Raw genomic sequence first — 21,994 nt, 5'->3', positions numbered from 1 at the left:
AAATGATAATAGTGTCTCGATAGTTATTGATAATTAAAAAAATAACTAGTTAAATTCCAAATAATACACAAATAACATAATAATTTATAAATAAAGTAATTTATTTTACATTTAAAGAGATAAATTATGTGAGATATTATAAAATAAGTAAAATTCTTAATTCTTCCTTGAAAATGCAAGTTTCGGCCTTTAGTGCATGGATTGAAAGCTTAAAGAGATATCCCAAGCAAGATTCCTTTGAGGGATTTTACTGAAATTTTGTTCTATCGAAGCATTAATGAAGGTATAAGACTTTAATGTGTTCACAGAAGACCCGATCTGCCTTTCATCTTGCTTAAAGGAACACTGGGAAGGATTCCATGAGGTAAAAACTGATAATATAAAAGTCGGACTCCTGATACAGAGGCTCCGTACATATTGGCTAAAGATTAACACTGTTGAGTGTAAAGAAAATTAGTGAGTACAAAGAATCAAATTTATTTGTCAGTCACAATCAACTTAATGATAACAATCGTTATTTAACCATTATTTATTTATTTTTCTTTATTTTAAGTACTTATTTGTTTTTATAGCGGCAGCAGCTAGCTGTCACGGTTCATGAGATATTGCCTGATGTCGGACGAATGGATAGCCGATCCATAGTTATATGGTTCCGTATTAGCCTTTGGGTTTGGAACCCTTAAAATAAATCTTAGGGTACTTAGTAAAGTTAGGGTTTGATTAGGATATGAGTAGGCATGGTGCCGATTAGTCATGGCAAATAACACGCTATTCTATCTTACGTCACTACAATTGTTGATACTAATATCAAACATGACTGCAACATTATAGACGCAGAAATACACGAGTAACGTTAGGAAACCCTGAACGCGGTATGCGATCTCGTAAGCGCTGTCGTGTAACCTTGCCATTCATATTTGCAAGTATCTGCGATCATTTATCCGGTGGCAGCGCAAATCCGCCGCGCCTTGCAATATCGACACCTATACCGAGCTTATACTCTACGTGACGTTATTTTATATCTCACTATCTCAGGAATAATAAGAAACTCTCTCGATTTTCACTTGTTATTTTGCAATTTTGTCTGCTTTAGTATATTCCATATCATTTTATTATAACTCCAATAGGAATATGTAATGGCTTATTTGTTCAGTTTGTCAGTCACGAGAAACAGAAGTTTACTTGCAAATGTTCTAAAGAAATATAGTCATCCATTTATGATGATATAGACAGTTACTTGCTTTTAATTTTTGTCCATAAAATGAGTGTATTGCAATCAAGGTTTATGAGTAACTGCCATTTAGCAGGCTCATATATAGCGGAGCCTTAAGAACAGGCTATTTTACCTTACAAATATTCACATGCACACAGATTTTGACTGTCAGATGAGATCACACTGCGCTATAAAATGTATCGGTCTGTGAGGTAGTCGCTACTGGTTCCTACGTTAATTCTGCATTACAAGTATTTTATGGTACACATAATTCATACATTACAAATATCCTGTCAACATCCCTTTTTAAGTAACAACAAGCAACTATTCGCTTCAATGCTGTGTAACTGCTATTACAAAACTTAGCTTAGTACAAGATTTAAAGGCTAAAAACGTCTTTGTTTGCATTAACGCCACGTATTAACCAGGAAACTAAAGGAATGCGAAACCTTACACCTAGTAGTAATTTATTAAAGGAAATAATGGTTATAAGCGAGTGTATGGCTACATAAACTATTGTTATGGGTGCGTAGACCATTGTGCAGGCATTTCTTATTGGACTGGGTGTTGAGAGTGAAGTATTTGTTTATAACTGTATTTTCTTGTACTGATTTATATCATGATATTATTTTTTTAAACTAAAACACTCTTGCGGATTCGAAAATCAATTATTTAGCCAAAATACTTTTATGAAATGTTTATGGGGCCAAATGGCCGCTATTTTGGCTTACGAAAAGAAATAATGAACAAAATCGCTCCATACAGCACGAACTTCTGAGATAAGAAATTCACTATTAAAAATTCCAGAACTGGGCAAAGGCTTACCTTCTTCAAAACCTCCGTATACTTCCGTGCCCTACATATCCTATAAGATCTTCACACCTCCCTAAACCTAAATTGAGAAAATTAAGAACGATAAATAAAATAATATCGTCACATTTCACTACATGTGTTAAATGTGTTAGCCTAGGCTTAAAGATATCTACATTTTTGGACCCACACACAGGGCACAGCAAAACTCACCTTATTCTATAAGTAATAAAGTACATGAGATCACAATTATAATTATCAAAAGGCTTAAATATAATCTGAAATTATTATAAAATTCTAAACAACAAAACAGCTAGTTATCACTAAATACATTTTCCACTTACATGGTTATTGTATTTGTCAATTTGTTTAAAATAACGTGTAGAGTAATTGCTCGCTATTTCTGGTAGACAACAGACATTGCCGAGTTGAATGGGTCCGTCAACTGCGTGGGTGTCCTTTGAATTAAAGCCTACATTTAGAAGAAGGGTTAACGTAGTTAACATGTTTATTCAATGCCTAGGTTTTATGTTTGTAAATTATTTATTTTTGTGCCCGAAATAATTCACATTTCGCCATCGGCGTTATCCTAAAGTTCAACGTTTATAAGAACAACAATAATAATCAAATTATTCTGATTTGCTTTTAATATTGTTCAGTTTAAATTGAGTTTAAATAATTATGATTTTGTATCGTGTTTTTTTTTATAACTCGTATTTGTAACGTAATATTCTAATCATTTATTAGTAGGGATAGTATGATCATTCTTTTTCTGGGACTTCGGGACTTTTCCACTGGAAAAAGAAAGTTTAGATTCAAGTATTGTAAGGACCATGATATTATTATTTCTGGGGATAACCGTATTTTTGTTAATGTTGTGAACTCAAATGTCTGTTTATATTTTCCTTTATATATAATTTTCCTTTCATATTTTATCCTCTCCACAAAGGCAGCATCCTAACGCTTTCCGTGGATTAGTTGGATTTGAACCGCATTAGAGCATTTCTCTGCCCTTTCGGAAAATCCCTAACTTTCTAAAGGGCCGTCGGGACGATCAAACGAGTTTAAGGTGCTTTATACACAACTGTGCAATGAGTACAAAATGAAACACAATACAAAATAATATATAAAAAAAAAACCAAATAATTTTAAACACCAAAAAAAATGTTTGAGTCCAACCAAGGACTATAATTTTGAGAAAAACAAATTTGATCCTGTCGAAAGCTTTTAGAGTCCCACGTTCCAAAATCATTTATTTGTCCTAAACAAAATAAAATTAGCTACAGATTTTGTTACTCAACTTGTATTTCGAGAGATAAAGTTTACTTAGTTTCTAAGCCCATTACTGAGGTTATCGAATAACAGATAAGTTAAATAAGTAGCAACTTGAATGAGAAATAAGCTTTGTTTAACAACTTATCACGAGATAAGTTTACAAACGCTTGTTTTCCTTGAATATGAATGCAGAATACCTAATAAAATTACAGAAATTCACAAAATTATTTTTGACTAAAAATTTAATAAACAGGAATTGGGATTGTTTAACTGAACTACGAGATTAATTTAGACCTGTATTTCAATATTCGTAACTTACAAATAATTTATAACGAAGAGAACCATAACGAACTTCCCAAATGTAAATTCACGTCATAAAAAGCCTACGTTGTGTCGTCAACTTAATATCAAAAAGCTGAGGGATATCGTTAAAACTGTTATAGATACGTAAAGGTATTGCTAATGTTGGTGTGTCTGAGAACCTAGTACCTCTTTCGAAATAGTACTATTGTAGAGTCCGTAGCCAAGTGACGTTCACTAAACGTTATGATAGACAATCATGAAGAAATGACAAGTCAAAGTCTAGACATTCTAGACATTGTCACCGAAATGAAATGGCTTTTTAAAAAATTGAGAGTCTTATTCTGACTCGTTTGTGGATTTTTTACTGGGCTTTTGTGAAAGAAAGACACTTTTAGGTTTGTTTCACAATTTTAGGATGAAAATGAACTCTAGCTAGTCTTCAAGTTCTACTAAAACTCATCTACTGTCTTCGTTCCTATTGCTGATCCCTTTAAACTTTACCTTCCAAGCGTTCAATTTACGTTAAAGCAGGCAATTGTTATTTTTTAAGGTTTCTATAAATACGTTGATATATTATATTAGTAAATCTAACTTAAAGCTAGCACAACTAATGTCAGTTTATTTAACTGCAAACCTAACACCACTTAAAGAGAAAAAAAACTTGCAGTTTAAAAAAATGCCCTACCCTTTGTAAGTAGTGTAGGATTTTCTCGTTTGTCTCCCTTCTAGAACTACACCAATCTTATTTGTTAGAGTCCTTCTTCTCCATTAAACCATAAACCGTCTTCATACGCCTTGTAGGACCCTCTAAACTGGACCCCCCAAGGGTTTTATTTATCTAAACCAGGAATTTTCTATTTTCCTCAAGGGACGTTTAATTTGCACAATATTACACGTGGAGACAGTTCTCAGAGATGTGGATTCTATTTGTCTACGAGTGGCTTAAATACATTAGCTTAATGTTTCAACGTATAAATCTTGTACCACATAGGTAGTATTTTGATAACCTTAGGGGATAAAATTTTCTACAAAAAATTACAAAGTAGTTGAAACATACTTATTTTCTGTAGTACAGCACGATCATTATAGCAGAACAAGATACTAGATATAATAGTTACCTAGAAATAATAGATCTCTATCTTATTTATTATAATGATTATTGTATTGTAATCTGAATTCCATTTATTTTATGTTGAACCTTGAATAAGGAATAGTTGGAACAACTAATATATTATACGAGCACATGAACATAGTATTATTATAATTGAGGTGGATAATAGCGTAACTATTAGTATCGTTTGTCTTTCTTAAGCTAACAAAGTTGCATCTAGTAGGCTTTAAGCTTAGACTTGTTTCTGACTATACTACAGGAAAATTCGCTTAGGAGAAAATATATTTATGTATTCATATTGTTTAGTAGTTTCATAGATGTGAAGTGGACATTAAAATAAACAAAATTTCATCGTTCTTTCTACGACTGCTAGCCACACAAACTTGCATACAAATGTGAACAAAACAATAACGATTGGGCTATAAATTAAGGCATACAAATATAATCAGTAGCTTTTATTGTAGAGTCGGTTCAATGGCACACTATTGTGTTAAGGGCGTAGTCGTAAGTGTAAAGGCGAGTGCACACGTGCCGTATCGCGACCGGTCCCCACTGCTGGCGGCGGGCGGCGCTCCACACGCCCGCGACGCGGTGACGTCTTACATAACCCTAACAAACGGTGCGTTAACTCTGGAAGGAAGTGGCCGCTTTATCACGCGACCGATACCACGCTCGCTTTGACACCACTCCAGTCATAAAAAAACCTTTCCGCTTAACCATTTTTGGTGAAGCTGCTTCAAGCGCTTCTTGCTCAAACTTATTGAAGTAAAGGTGTGAGTTTCTGCTTTGACGACAAACTTTGTTGCTACTTTGGGGTGTTATTAGAGTAACCACGTAGGTATACTTAAATGGAACAGGTGTGTTTGCTGTTACCTAAATAGTATCGGTAATATTCTCATGTAAATGTTACGCATTTAGTGTTAAGCTTGTAGAATATCTTAGTTAAACCGTCTTAGTTACCCGCTTTTGAGAAAGATATATTGAGATAAGAATTATTCTTCAAACATTTGCGAGGATAGAGAAGATTGAAAGGAAATAGTTTGTTTCCTTTATTTCATCTTTTGCGGATGGTGAAAATTGTACATAATATCCGTATGCAATTTCTCTTTTATACTTTGTATTATTTCAACAAAGAACGCAAACGTTTGTTCTCGTAACTTTGAACAAAAATGTACTTTACTGCTTGAACGTAGAGAACAGAATTATAACTTTTAACCCTTTAGGTATAAGACTAGTTCATCGAACAGGGCACTCAATAAATCGAGATATGATATTTTCTTTTAAACTAGTCTCATAACCTTGTCGCCTCAAAATAATTTCTCTTAATACGTTCCCGAACGATGACTTTTTATATTATCTGCTCTTTTTTGCTATGACAAGCTTAATTGACAGAGGAATGAGGCTCGCACCCAAGATATCTCGACTGTTATATCAAATCAACACATAGACGTTATTCCTGGTATCCCGTAAATACGACAGTTCTGCGGCTATATGATGCTACTTAGGAAGATTATTTTAATTTTAGGGATGTGGGCAGATCGGGCAGCATCATTGAACCTCTGATGGATGCAACACTTTGTAGTAGAATTTCTCTATTATTTCTGTCAAATAAGGAACATTACTAAAGTGACATAAACTTATGAGCAACATCGCATACTCGCGTGTTTCGTGCCGAATTTATGAAGCCGTTGCTTGTTTGTCCCTAAGAAGAAGACAGCTACTCAAACATTACGGAGAAATAACAAAAATTCAAATATTTTCCCTCAAGAAAAGAACCCACTCATTCAAACATGAAGGAAAAATAAAACAAATGCTGTCAATTTCGTGTAACAAAGATTTGTTCTTCTGTAAATTGCTTTGCATTTCGGGTATCACGTGTAAGCCGATGTCCTTGACTTAATATGTACTAAAGTTGCGTCGCACGTCGACCGGCATATTAATTCATTTCCTGCACAAAGCTCCAGCTCGAATACTGCCGAATGCGGCTAATCAACCTAAAGGGAAGTTCCTTCAGTTATGAACCCCCTTCCACCGTACCAAAATGATTTATTGTACCGTTTAAGTAAATTCTTCGAGTCTTAGTACAACAGCGATTGTGAAAGAGAGACGAAACTACAAAATGTAGAGCGCTATCTTACTTCCACATCGCTGTAGGACTTACTGTTTACAATGGTGTCAGGACCGTGGTCAATGGAGGATTTCGGTTAATAAATCACTCAAAATTTAATTTAAGTTATGCACAACAGTAGCGACTCCATAATTTAATTTGTCTTTCTGTCTTCGACTAGACTTTTCATATAACTTATAAACAGTAAGTAATGATAAAAAATGTGCCTAATGCTGTGAAAAAAAAAGTTTTGTGCCAGATTCCTACTTCTTAATAAATTAAGTGAGTTTCTTTTTGAGATTTTAGAATCTTTTTGATGGTTACGTAAATATTTATAAAATTTTGGATTTTTCGCCTATTTTTTCTGCTAGTGAAGGGTTTATAAATTGATTAGGCATTAATACACATAGAACATATTTATGGTTTCGTTTTGAGCTTTCGTGACCTGGGGGAGTTTTAGAAAATTTTGAGTAATCAATTAATTTTCATGACCCACACAACAAATATTAAATTATTTTTAGGTCTTGTAGTAATAAATATAGTTTCGTCAATATTATATCTGTTGAACCACGAAAGTAATATAAACAGCTAACGTTTTTCTAAGCAATGCTAAGATAAGTTTGATGCCGGTTTTTTTTTCTATAAAAATGACTTTTGGAAACGCTCAACTAAAGCCATATTAACATTTCCAAAGGAGCCTAAACTAAACCTACTTGAGAAAACCTTTTTGGTTTCATAATAAGCTAATATAATGTTTACAAAACACACATCTAAAGGACACCGTTTACTCCTTTGCCTTAAAATAAAGTCATGTTATTTAACGGTTAAGAAATTATTATAATTGGAGAGATGCACGGTTTAATCATACCTTGCCGGGTAGCTGAATGGAATTATTTATTTCAAAGTGTATTCCTGTATCTCGTTAACGTTCATATTAAAGTCAGAGAGAGAGAGCATATTATTATAATTTAACCCTGACATGCTTCAGGTACCATCGTAACACAGTCTGGAATCGTCTTAATTGGAATCTAAGCTTTAATCAGTACCAACGGATATGCAATAACTTCACGTTAACCTTGATCAACAGATTAATTAGTTTTGTTTGTATCTGAAAATAGAACTGCAATCTGAGGCACTATCCAATCGAATATTTTAGTTATTTGACTAAAATATCGAATAAATCTGAAAGATAGATTTACATCATTGTGTTATTTTAGACATTATAAATAAGGAAAATGTGCCAATAAATATTAAACACGTGAATATTACAAGGTTTGTGGGCTGGAATTTGCAGGGTACAATAAAAGTCTGAATATAGATCAGATTTAAATTGATTCTTGACCTTGTCTGGCCTAAACTCAACACCTGTCAGCAGTCTACTAAAAATAACAGCCTCAATTTTGTGGTTCTATTTACAAATCTATCGATCTTTAATTATTTTGTTTTAGAAAAAATTTCGTTCCAAAATATATAAAATATTAAAAACAAAATTAGGACAAAGTGTTTACTAGTTTGTTTTGTGTAAGAAGATACTGAAATTATAATTAATTAAACTCCCTTGTTTTATACTAGGCATTCTTCCCTTTGCTTCGTTTTAAACTTTAAACCAGCCCATAATTATGTTAAGCGTCAAAAACAAAAACTAAATGGAAACCTGATATGCAGACGTTTCATACACTCTTCTAGTTTTGCAAAACTTTTAAGTTAAAGATTAAGTCTTACACGATAACATCTTCTAATATATAAAATTCCCGTGTCACGATGTTAGTTACCGCACTTCTCAGAAACGGTTTTACAGATTTTTACCAAATTTTGTACCTATGTGTATTCAGTAGGTCTGAAAATCGGCTACTATCTATTTTTCATACCTTTAAGTGATAAGGGCTGCTCACAATCTTTTTTTTGGACGTTTTTTTTTTTTTATAATGTAGCCATTCAGTTAATTTTTGTCCACACTAGAATTGATCTAGAAATTAGAAAGATTTATAAGGCAAAATAACGTTTGACGGGTCAGCTAGTGATATAATAATAATAATGCCAGCCTGTAATTAGTCTACAGAAAAGTATACATAATTAGTCACGCCGGGTTCACGTTTTCAGTTTCCAAAAATTCGAATCCAGATTCTGTCGCGATGTTTTGCTTCACAGTTTGTCAGTGGTCGTAGCATAATTAAAAAAAATACTAGAAACTTTGAAAAAGAAGAAGAAAAATCACATTGATACTTTGTCTGCGTTAGGATTGAACCTGCACCTTGTGCATACAAATCCATGCATGGAACCGCAAGGCCACCGCGACAACATAGAAAGAGAAATAATAGACTTTGTATTTAGTAGGTAAAGCATATAGATGTAATCTCCTATGTGTGCGTGTGCGCTGGTGTGTTAGTAATAACACTGAGATGTCAATTCTTGAATGATGCAGCTGTACTTTCATGTTTGACCTTCGGTGCTTAAGGTGAATGAACTTACGGACGCAGACACCTGCTATCTTCGCTTTGACTCCTTTTCAACAAAAACTTCAAAGCTTTTTTTAACTTAGCTCATTGGATATTATTTCAGAGATCATTATATAGAATTTTAAACACAAAAAAAAACAATTTGAAATTTATTTTAATACTGCCTTATAAAACTTAGGATTTATTGATAAAAGAATAATACGCTGTTATGAAATATCGATTAAAATATTATTATTTTTTATGAAAGAATTGAAGTTTTGTTTTACTTTAAAGCGCATCAACTCATATGCAAATGCAGATACAGTTAACAAAAATGACACGTAGCTGAAATAATTACTCTTAGGTACTTACGGTGAAAGTGGCTATTTAGAGTGATTCAGTGTATGAGTGTTTTTTACTGAGAGACCCCATGCGCAACCGATGCACAATGATTGCGCTATACTTTGTCCGTTCTAAGAAACCCCTTTTGACAAAATATATTTATTAAATGATAGCGATAGCTTTACTTAGTCGATTTAAGTGGAATTTAATTTTAATGCAACAAAATATAATATTTTGTATTTATTTATGTGAACATTATGTAGATCCTTAAAAATAAAATAATTCAGAATGCAACAAAATTATTTTAATTTAATAAAAAGACAGTTTCTTTTTTATAAACTGAATTCCAATTTCTGATCTAGTGGTGGTGCAAGCTATCACTTTTCCGGCACTGTTATTTTTCTCTGACGACGTAAACCAAAGTTCCAAAGTATTTAGAATAGACATAATATAACACACACATCATACATGCCTTCTTAAAGCCAACACTTTTGCTAATTAAAAGTCAAACAAAGCTTATAGCTACATATATTATAAGTATACTAGATGGAACTACTTTGGAATGTCTTTGAAGAAAGCCTTATTATTCATGACGCTTGAGTAACTTAAATAATTAAAGCGTAACAAATGATATAACCAGATGCATTATGTTTCTTTAATTTGAATTACGAGAACCGTTTCGTTCGTGATGCTTTTCAGTGTCGGTATTCGAGTTGAAATAAATGGTAGTTTATAAAGTTTAAAATGGTGATGCTGTGGTTTAGCGTTTAATTTTATAAATGTTATTAATTTTCTTAAATTAGAACTCTATCTTAAGCGTATTAATAATTTGTTAATATTGTAACAAATTTTCCCAAAAATATTTTTAATTAAAAAGCAGCTTTAATTTTTTTCTGTCATGAGAAACTTCATGGGGAGAGACCCGGTCCTTTTTATTGATGTACAAGGGTCACAGGTGTAGAGGCCTTGTTTAGAACTTTAATTTAAAATGTGATGGTACCCTTTAATAATTATTCATAAATCTGTTGAATAAAATATATTATTTAGTAATCTTGACGATGCTCTGTTTTGTATTATTATAACTCCAATAACTGCAAATTAATTAAAAAAAAGTATCAAACAATTAAATTATTCTAAAAACAAACTATTAAAAACTAAAGCTAGCATTATACCACGAGGTTCGAGTTAATATCGAGAGGGCTAAGCCAGGCCAGGTCGCTTTGGCGTCTATTGAATCTAAAATAGTCAAGTTGAAGGTCAACCACTGGAGTGGGCTCGGAAGTCGATTTATATGTGCATACAAAATACTAATCGACCAGTTTAATGACACATTGCCTTCTTACATAATCGTATATTCATAGGCTCTTAAGGTCTATTGTAGATGGTCACTGCTTAAATTTGGAAGCCATATTGTATGGTAATCTTATAGACTGTAATATTGTATTTTTTTTTAATTTTACATGGAAAATTGGAGTTCAGTGTCTTGGTTCTTTTTTTCCTATCTAATCTTGATTGTATGTAGAACAATGCAATTATCATAGAAGGTAATTTTAATTATAGTGTGTTATTTTACATAGTAAGTAAAGGTTTAGATATTACTTCTGATTTGGTTGTCTACGCTATGGCATTGGGGTTAAGTTTCTCTGAAGATATTTGTAAGTGGTTAAAGAAATAAATAAGAAATCTAGTTTTCACCAATTAATTATATAATGGATTTTGAGAACTACTCTGACTTTTTATAAAAAAATTGAGTCCTAGTTTTCAAGAAATTCCCTTTTTGTTAATTAAAGCAATAAAATATTTTGTTCTTGTCGAAAGTAATAAAAACTTCTTTAAAATGCATTATAACCTAAAAAGCTGTTCCTAAAACTATAAAATATGATTATTTATACTTTTTCAACCTCTTTATCGTGTTTTAAAGTCGTTCTTATTAACTTACAACCATTAAAAGCCCGCTCAAATAAATGCCGACGTAACAAAGAAGTTTAATGGAAACAGTTTATTGGAACAATCAAAATCATTTGAGTTCACATTAACAAAAATCGTAGTACTTCAAATTGATCAGAGTTAATGTTTCGGAATCCATTACTGCTTTCTTTATGTACCTACTTAGAACGAAGTTCAATAGACGTAAAATGTTGAAATGTCATTATTCTGTTTGATATCGCTTCAATAAAGACCTGCTAAGTGCGAGTCGGACTCGCGAGACAGAGAATTCCGTACAAAGAAGCTGATTATTAATTATTGGTTGGCTGATAAATAAATTTGAGGTTGTTTATGTTAATAAGATCGAGATCGGTCTTTCTTATTAGTATTTGTAGTTATAGCGACAGCAAAAATACATTAATTTCAACAGTCTATCACGGTTCATGAAATACTAACTGGTGGCGGACGGATTGACGAAGAGAAAGATGGACAGACAGACGGATAGCAGTGCCTCAGAAATAGAGTCCTATTTTTATCCTTTGGGAAATCCAAAGTTTTTTAAACAAAAGTCCCTATAAATAGAAGAGGTGTGATCTCTTTACGTCCAAACGGCAGAACTGATTTCGATATTTGGTATCGAGGTAGCTAACACCTTGGAATGATACTTAAGCTACTTATATTCGACTAAGTTGAAGGAGAATTTTTTTTTCAGCAGCACTGTCAACCAGGCAGGCGACGCCACAAGCAACAACTAGTCGGAAACGAATACTGTTGTACTCTTGCACTAACCACATCACAACCCAGGGACACTTTGAACTAACTTATAAATGAACAGCACGGCTAATTTTAACTATGTTCATCTGACAAATGGTTATTATGTTCCAAACTGGCCAAAGTTAATTAATCTGAGAGTGATTTGTGACGGTCCCGTCGAATATACTGCTTTTACTTGTAGTGTGTGCGGCTCTAAAGGAGTAGTTTTCCTAGAATAGTGACAGCGCACTGAACGATTTAGAGCGCCATCTCTTGTTAACAATTTCTTTAAGACTCTTAGGATCGCGGTAGGCTGTCTAGTGTCTGTTCGTATTTTCTTCATTACAGCGGATTGCGACCCTCGTTAGTCAGTGCACTCTATTGTATTATGTGGTCGCCCTCTCGTTAAAAGTTTGTCCGATTCCACAATAATGAGTCATTCGTCTGCCCAGTTTTAAGTAAGCTGTGTTAGCAGATGTATTGTTGTAACTTTGTGAGGAACTTGTTGCAGGATGCTCGTTCAATTTGTTTAATTTAGAAGCTTACATAATTACCCAAAAACTTTTAAGCATTATCATTTTTATATGCTTTTTCTTGTGATCATTAAATCGTAATTTACATACCGAGTTCAGGAGACTCAAAATAATTTGACCAAGAAAAAGTGTCAAACAAAATGGTGATTTCGCCAAATTTACTTGAAGGGGAGAGTTGTAAAATATAAGAATAGGGCCGGAGTTCGGTATCAAATGTAGGTTTTTATCGCACATAAATCACGAAATTACTGACTCCATAAAGGCATTGACTCTTGGAGATGAATGAGAAGACTTTCGTTCCCGCTTTGATAAGTGGCGATTTTAGTACGTTGTAAATAGAAAATGTGCTGACACGGAATGTAATGCAGCATTATGACACTCGTATTGTCGTATTACAGGAAATTCATTTGTACTTAACCGTGGAAACCGCTAACAATAAAACGTCTGCCTTTTCTTGTGTCGGACTTAAATGGTATGCGTCACTATTTATAGAATTAATTTGTTGTATTTAGAAAGTTGCATCGTTAGGCTCATCTCGACAGTTCAACTTTTCATTCATAAAAGTCTTTGTCATAAAAGGATTTAAGGAAAAGTTTTGGTGAAAAGTAATTGGTTAATATGAGTGTGTGTTACAGTTGATATCAATTGTTTTGGTAATCACACAATTAGCAACTTTGGGGCTTGAACATTACATGAAAAAAAATATTTTTGTATTTGTATTATGTGTAACTTATATCGTTGACAAAATACAAGTGCGCAACAGAATACTACGCCTTTGGGGATACGGGCGTCGGAATATACGGTGTTGAGTTAGATAAAAGGCAGCTTTGAAGTCGGGACGTAAAATTTGTTTATTTTTCAAAATCTATACACAAGGGTTTTTTATTAAACTTAAAAAGCTTTCATTTTAAACTAAGTCTTATTGGCGCGATTTTCCTCAAAAACAACGTACATTATAAAAAGTATGTGTTCGAAAATATATAATATATGTTACTTACATTAATATAATATACGTTTACCAGTTTTGTCCTATACTAGAGTGATAGAATCTTTGCTTAGTTTGAGACTAGATGGTGTTGTGTGTAAGTTGTGGAATGTTGCACAAAATGACTACAATTCAAGAATAATAGAAATAAGGGATAATGTACCACATATCTTCGTACTAAGTTGGACAATCACAATTCTATAGTCCGGCTACGCATTTTACAGCCAAATGACAAGCTAAGCTGCGGTCACAAGCGGTCTAATCTTGCATGATGGTTGCCTTAATGACGTGTAATAATTTAAGTTGTCGAATTGTAGTCGTGCCTTAATCAGTTTGGCAATTTTTCTAATTGGAAGTGATAAGACCTGTATCACGTGATGAATTCATTAAGTTTGTGATAGTTATTTTATATCTTATTTTAAATGAAACTTATGCCGAAGCCATTTTCGAAGATTCGAAAATAAGAAGAGGCTACAGCTCATCTGCATGATAATCATTTTTTTTTCAAGAAAACTGCTCTATATAAAAAAAAACAAGATAAATTATTGTTTAGTTGACAGAAACTTGGTGAAGTAACTCGTCGTTTTTTATAGATTCGCTTGTAATTTATTGTCATAAACTACAGAAGCTGTATTAATATCTGAAAGGGTTGAAATCAGATTGTGTTAACCGAATTTTGCAATTGGTACCTATATATTACACAGATTTAATTACTATAACATATAATAATTTCGTATCGAGTCATTCTTAATTAGGGATGTTCATATTTTAATGTGATTCCCCATCCAAATGTCAGAGACTAATTAAAGCACACTCATTGACAATTTGGAATTGATCAAATTTTGATAATTTAATTCTATTAACATATTTGTGACGAAAATACAAATGTAAAATAAATATAGAAAGCATTATGTTGAAAATGTTTTAGTTCAAAAGCCAGTTGTAAAGTGTAAGTGACGTTTAAGAAGCAAAATAACATTTAAATGCAATAAATAAAGACAACTTTCGAAAGAAATCAAGTCATAAAATGTTCTTTTAACGTTCGTAGCTGATATAAAAACAAAACATAATTATCACTTAAAAGAGTTTCGGTGTCACAATATTGACTTTCGCGCAAATACACAGTATCCTAATAAATAAAATTACAGTCACTGTCTTACTCCGAAATAAAACAGTAAAGGAGATTGCATTTTGAAATTTCGGCAATTTACAAATGGAGTCATGACGTCACATTAGTAGAAAAAATGTTTTTCACACCTGGTTATCAAATATTACTTACTTGGTTATTAGAAATTATGTAGCCAATTAAAAGAGGTTGACATCAAGATGCCAGATCAAAAACTAAAGTGTTAAACAAACATCCTTCATATTTCTGAGAATCGCCTTATATATAATTAACAGTGCATAATAAGTATAGTCAGGTCCTGTGTCAAGTTGCATCACTCGCGAACACACATGAATCATTTATCATTGACCTGCGCTCTGAGATAATTATTGAATGCCAACTATCGACCGTCGCATCTTCGCTCCTGTTCTCTTAAAACAAACACTTAACGCAGTAAGCGGGAGCGAGACAGCATGATACACTTCAGATAACAGCGTCTCGCTTTCACGAATCCTCTAGCTTTGAGGTTACCGATAAATAGCCAACAACACTATAAACAATTGCTTTGCAATTATAAAAGGTATAAAAGGGTGCTAATTACCAACTTAAAGCGATGATTTGAAACTACATATTTTAATGTGTTACTAATAACAAAGGATTGAACCTCTATTTGTTTTAACATGAAAGACAAAGAACAAACTAAATTGTCCGTACAATCGATTTGATTTAGGTGCGTCGGTGACATCGCTTTTTACTTTCCAGTTGCATTCGGGTCCAAACTTCAGCAACAGAAATGAGAAAAGTTTTTACAGTGATATATTAGTGAGATTCGAATAAAACGCTTACAACCAGAATGTTAGGCCCGTAAATGTATTTGCTGAGCAAGGTTTAATTTATTAGGAGATGGAATAAAAACACAAACTCAGTTTTTGGTCTGGTCGTTAAAATAGTTTGAGATTAACAATGCAAAGCGGTGAGCTGGGAACCGTGTGTTATAGTGTAAATTAAATTCCAAGCATTATTTAACTGCGTGCGTTTAGATGTTTGCCACTGAACTTCTAACTAACGAACTATACCATGCAATGAACTTTGGTACTACATCACGCCGAACAAAATTAGTAGAACGTTGTGACTGGAGCGAGGAACAAAGCAACTTTACAATCATTATAATTGTTAAGAGTTTTTCTTATTTTGCTAGAAGAGCAACGCGATAATATCTTAAACATTACAAACATTAAAACCTCATTTGCAGAATGTGCAGTTTACTGCATTTTTCTTCATCTTTTTTATGAATTGTTTTATTTTTCATTTACATTACTCGACACTGTATGCACAGTGCGATGAGACTTGTAAACCTGAAATAAAGTTCTACAAGCAACTCCGCTTCGACAATGCAAGTTTATAAGGTCGTCCCAAACAAACAAAATTAGAATGTGTGTGTACGTAATACAACACATATTTGTTCAGCATTTTGGTGAAAATCTTCTTAGAGCCTGGAATTTTATTCTGCTGAGATAATACAAACAACTGCATAATATACGTAGTCTACGTGAAGACGGTGCATGAGAGCAAAGTTTTTGCAATAAGCCGCAGTTAAAGCAGTGCAATTAAAGTTTTATTTAAGGTATAAATCTGCTCAAAGTGTAGCTAAGAGACGAATGGCAGAACTTACCCAATCTTTGTTTAGTTGGAGACTTAAATCGTAAGCCACAGACTAGGAATATATTACACTTGGCCAAACTAACCAATTTGACTGACTGAAATGACTGAAACACTTCAACTTAAAATCAACGAATATCGGTCAAGATTGAACTCGTTCAGGCGGAAAAAAACCTTATTAATTAATAACAATTTGAAAGCCAAACTAGAAAAGTTGAAATGTATAGAAATGAAAAAACAAATAACGTGACATCAACCTGCCAGTTCATGTATGCACCTACATACAAGTGATTCGTCAGCGTATGCGCGAGAATTGTAACTTGTCTACAGGCTCTGAAAAGAAGCAACTGGAAAATGAAACGCTGTTCACTCGCGCGGTGAAACTTCGAATAATCTTGTGTTGAATTCAATTGTCGGCGGACCTTGTGAACCGTGTGTATTGTGTTCATTATTTTGTTCAACATACAAACCGGACGAAGTTACTTTGTACTTTCTGCAATACACGTGTTGCTTTGAGAAAATTTTACAAGAACTTACTTTTGAAACAATTTATCGTAGAATTTTTTATTGGGCCAATTTTAATATAAGGTATATAAATATACCAAGGTCATCGACATAGCCCACCGAATCAGCAAGCTGAAGTGGCAGTATGCTGGCCATATTAGCCGAAGAACCGATAACCGTTGGGGTAAACGAGTTCTAGAGTGGAGACCACGCCACGGCAAACGTAGTGTATTACGTCCTCAGGCACGGTGGAGTGATGACTTGCGCAAGACGGCTGGCAGGAGCTGGATGCGAGAAGCCGAAAATCGATCTCAGTGGCGTGCACTTGGGGAGGCCTATGTCCAGCAGTGGACTGCGCTAGGCTGATGATGATGATGATATAAATATTTGTAATGAATTGTGATTTGATCGGTATAGAATTTAGATTAGGACAAACAAATTCTCAAGTAACTGGATATATAACTATGTTATTAATACAATTTTTGTTATACAATAAAATAAGTGATTTATCAGCCAATTTTTTCCTCCACTACCAGTAAGTTTGAAAAGAATGAAAACTTTTTGGTTACATAACAAACAAAGAAACCTCCAGATAAATATGATAATGTAAACACACAATGGACTAAACAAAATATCTTTGTAGTTGTTTCAAAACGAAAAAAAACTCAAGAAATCAAACCAATCGAGCAATCTTAAGAGAATTTCGAAAACATCTATTTATTTTATATAGGAAACAATGGGGATCATATTTCTTTTAAAATATAATAAGCTCGTTCAGCCGTCTCTATAACGACCGGACTCTTCTGATTTACTGGGACTCGAGTATATCGGCATGCTATATTGGATTAGCCTCTGAGGTGGAAAAATCTTTTTCTAAGAAATAAACTCTCTGTATTTATTACTAGCTGTTGCCCGCGACTTCGTCCCCGTGGGTAGAAGATATAAGTTATGATTTATTCCTGCCCTGTTTTTTTAACATTTTCCATTGTATCTTCGTTCATAATAGTCGCAGCGTGATTGTTTATAGCCTAAATCCTTCCTCGATGAATTTTTCAATTTGGACCACTAGTTCCTGAGATTAGCGCGTTCAAACAAACAAACAAACAAACTCTTCAGCTTTATATTAAGTATAGATCAGCTTTATATATTAAGTAAAGATATCGTTTTACGAACGAAAAAGAAAGTATTTTTCCTAAAAGATTTAGAGTTTTAAATGTTAGGTTACGCACTGAAAAATAAAGATTATAAGTATTTTAAGTAATTATGACAAGTTTATCACAAAAACGAAAATCCTATTAAATACAAAAGTCCATCTTCATTTCCAAAGTGATGGTATCTAATCATATCGTTAAGCCTTGACTGGCAGACTCATCAAGTAACTGTCCTTTCAATGTTATCTAAGACCTCTCCTAAGGCGAGATCCGTTATCAGCAAAACCCCATTTTTCCCCATCTTATAATCTGACATGGTACTCAATTTATTAGCCTAAACTTACTATCAAATAGATTTATCTTTATTCTATCGATTCAATTAAAGTTTGAACTGCTAACTTAATTTGTTAAGGCTGTGGGAGAACCTTTCGTACACCATACAACCCAAGTTTCCGATACTTAACAACTTTAAGCTCCAAGTACTAAACATAACTATTAGATAATAAAGCTTCGTTGAGCAAGCGTCGTTGGGGGTTAAAGTAGTCAGGAACCGGAAGTTGCGTTGTCTCGTGTGAGACAAGCATTAGATTTTGCATAGTAAATACTGTTGTGTAACATAATCTAGATACAAGAGAACGTCAACTTCCTTAGTAAACGTATCCAAACTGTCTTCGCAACTCAGATTACCACGTGGCGCCTCCATCACGAATAGCAAACCGAAGCAAAACTAATTAATTTTACCCGACCGTGATTAAGATGCTGGTTGTTACTTCTCAATCGTTCCAGTTAGTTAAATGTTACACTTTGGGTTTGCGACAACTTCCCGCCGTACTTCGGATCTTCGGATTTATTTGACTTGCCAATGATCTGATTATTCACTTTCACTTTCATGCAAAGTATTAATTATAATGTAATATTATGTGGATCAAAGTTTGGAGAGTTAATTTTGGAGAATACTTAAGACTCGAAGGTGATAATTACAGTAAATAGTAATTAGCAAAAGGTTAATGGCAAAGACGTTAAATCAATTGGGAGCCAGGGTCTCCTCTTAGCCTGTCTACATAAATATTAGCGCTTGTATATTGTACTATGAACACAAGCGTTGTTGATGGGTTTCTGCATGGTTGCTTACTAAATGGCCACGTGATCATTTCGCAGTTAGAAGGGTTACTTGTGTACTGTTGATTGACGTAACTGGAACTAGACCCCAACATTAAGAAGCAGTTCAAAGCAGTTTTGTTCACACCTCTGACGATAATAGAATCGATTTATTAAAATTGACAGAATCTGTGAGGAAACACAAAAGCAATAAATTAGTATGTGCGCAGGCAACGCGTTCCGCAAACGTTATTTTGTCAGCGTCATGACATAACAAATGTACAATGTGTCTAGTTTCAGTAATCTTTTTCTTGGCAGACATCCTCAATCTCGTTCGTCAGTTTGTTTTCGTTACGGGTACTGGAAAGTATAAAAATAGCAACATGGAAATTCAATCACCGCTATCCACTTTGCCATATTCGGAATACTAGCATGAAAATTTTTAAAGGGAACATGTGTTTCGAGTCAGAGGGTAATTTAGTTTGAATATTTTACGTTTAAGTTGCAAAAGCCCTCAAATTATGAATATGACTTTATTAACATAGTTTTGTTTTGTTCCCAGGTACCACGCCAGGATTTCGCACTCAAAAATGTGGGCGGTGGAATAATCCGATTAAATGTTTAGGAGAGGGAATAAGACTCGGTATTTTCGCGTGGTGCTAAAGGCAAGGTCCTGGAAACGAGTCCCGATGAAGCTGCTCAAGTGGGGCAGGAAGATGCCGTCTACGAAACAATACAACCTGGTGCCCAACGATGAATACGATACTAGGATCCCGTTGCATCCCGATGAAGCCTTCGCCTATGGGATTACTTTCCAAGCTAAGGTAAGACAAATAGTAAAACAAATGAAAATGTTTTCTAAGCTAAACTAAAGTGGTTCTAGCAAGCGATCACCACTTTCCCTTTGATATGAACGTAATGCAAAGCCAAGAAAAATTAAGTAAAATTATCGAAAATATTTATTAAGCAATTTAAATGCAAAATTTTGGAGTAATAATCCGTGTTCGTGATAAAACTGGCCAGTCAGCTAATTCTTTAGGGCCGAAGGCAAGGTGGATTAAATCGTAAGATTTTGTGATTAGTAAGCGGATTTTTCGTGCAAAGCTTAAATATCGTTTGCGAAATCAGTTATAAGGTTTATCATGCAGATTCGTGAGATAGAGCTGTGTGCCAAATACTTTTATTTTAAGAAGAATTTTCTTAAAATGTTGTTTTTTTTTATCTATCAATATTTCCATGACCTCATGGAAATCTATAGAATCTATAGGCCTTTGCCCTGCAGTGATAATGGCTAAACAAAAAAAGAAGACTTTGCCAATTTGTAATATCTTAAAGCTCACTATCTAAAAATATAATCATCGTTTCAAAATCCAATTAGATGCTTCCAATGATATAAGTCTAATGCCATAAAGTATTACGTAGTAAAAATGCACTCGTATTCATTTACGGATTTTTTTTATATTTAAACGTCTTCAAAAGTATAGTTTACCAGATATAAATTAAACTAGAACGAATTTACGAGACTAACTTTTTAGGAAGAAAAAGACTCGTAAGTTTTTAAACAGTTAAAACAGAAGTTTTCAGTAGTATCTCTTAAAGTTGTGAAATGTAAAACTTTAGCACTTACATAACTAGTGGGGTTCTACATTTTTAATTTATTCTCTGTTCAACACATATTCAAGATCGTTGATGGAGCCGGACTAAAGTACTTTAAGCTGACGAGTATGTCTGAAGATTGTGAAGAGTGTGGGGAAAAAGGCCATGTAAGGATCTCTCGAAGTGGGTTTCCGTGCCTACCCCTACGGATAACACATCTGCTTGTACCGGGAACTATCATGATAGTGTCCATACTCCTCATGTTCCGTAGAGAGGTCGCCGGTAATCACCTCCATTAGAATTATCTTTTTAAATCAACATTTGCGCCGACTTCCATTTTCTCGTGTGACGTGGGTATGTTTACGGTCATAAATTTTACCTGTCCGAATGAAAATCTGTAGGACACACAAATATTTGACCCTTCAGGGAATTGAGCCGGTTTTTCATTATTACTCGATATACTTATTATAAGTTTTCAGTTAAATTCGAAAACTTTTCGTTGCTGTTTTAGGTAAAATTATTATTTGGATTTAATCAATTGTAATTTAATGAAAATGAAATTTAAAAGGGTTTGATTTGAAAAAAGCAACTTTGTGGTCTGCCTTAAAAAACAATCCAATATGTAAGAGTTGGCTCTTAGAAATATTGCAAAGTATCTGAAAATATTAGTCCCACGTGAGAATTAAGCTTGCAAGTTAGAGTGTAGTTAAGCGCTTTTTCAAGTAAAACCAGGTCATCAGAGTAATTACGGTAAAGGAAAAACTGTCATCACTTTAATGCAGAGATTTTAATATGCATTTTCATATGTTGCGGTGAGCCTTTTGTGATTACAGATATAAAATTACGTTAGCATCGATTGTACTATGATACGCTGAACATTTTATAAAAAATACACTGCGATCTGATGGGCGTGGGAAATTTTGATAGGTATATTTTGTTAAAAAATTCAGTTAAAGAAATTCAATATTGGACCTGATTTTTTATTTTATCTAATAATAAATTCGATTTTAACGCGAAACGTAACAAGAAATTGCTTTAATGGTAGTCTAAAGGGTATTTCTCTGATTCAAAAGACCTTGATGGCTTTC

At 33.6% G+C, this 21,994-nt stretch overlaps 1 protein-coding gene across 3 annotated transcripts in view; it reads left to right on the top strand.

Moving 5' to 3' along the window:
• LOC113493936 (carboxyl-terminal PDZ ligand of neuronal nitric oxide synthase protein) overlaps window positions 1-21,994 on the top strand; it is a 130,677-nt gene that overhangs the window by 15,425 nt on the left and 93,258 nt on the right. For all 3 annotated transcript variants that reach the window (XM_026871974.1, XM_026871973.1, XM_026871972.1), the window contains exon 2: window positions 19,873-20,134. In XM_026871974.1, the coding sequence (XP_026727775.1) occupies window positions 19,928-20,134 (207 nt within the window). In that variant the 5' untranslated portion in view covers window positions 19,873-19,927. The remainder of the gene's footprint in view (window positions 1-19,872; window positions 20,135-21,994) is intronic.

The sequence above is a fragment of the Trichoplusia ni genome, chromosome 5, assembly GCF_003590095.1.
Source record: "Trichoplusia ni isolate ovarian cell line Hi5 chromosome 5, tn1, whole genome shotgun sequence".
Classification (NCBI taxonomy): Eukaryota; Metazoa; Arthropoda; class Insecta; order Lepidoptera; family Noctuidae; genus Trichoplusia; species Trichoplusia ni.
Note: the sequence above shows the minus strand (reverse complement) of the source record. Positions and strands in the feature narration are given on the sequence as shown.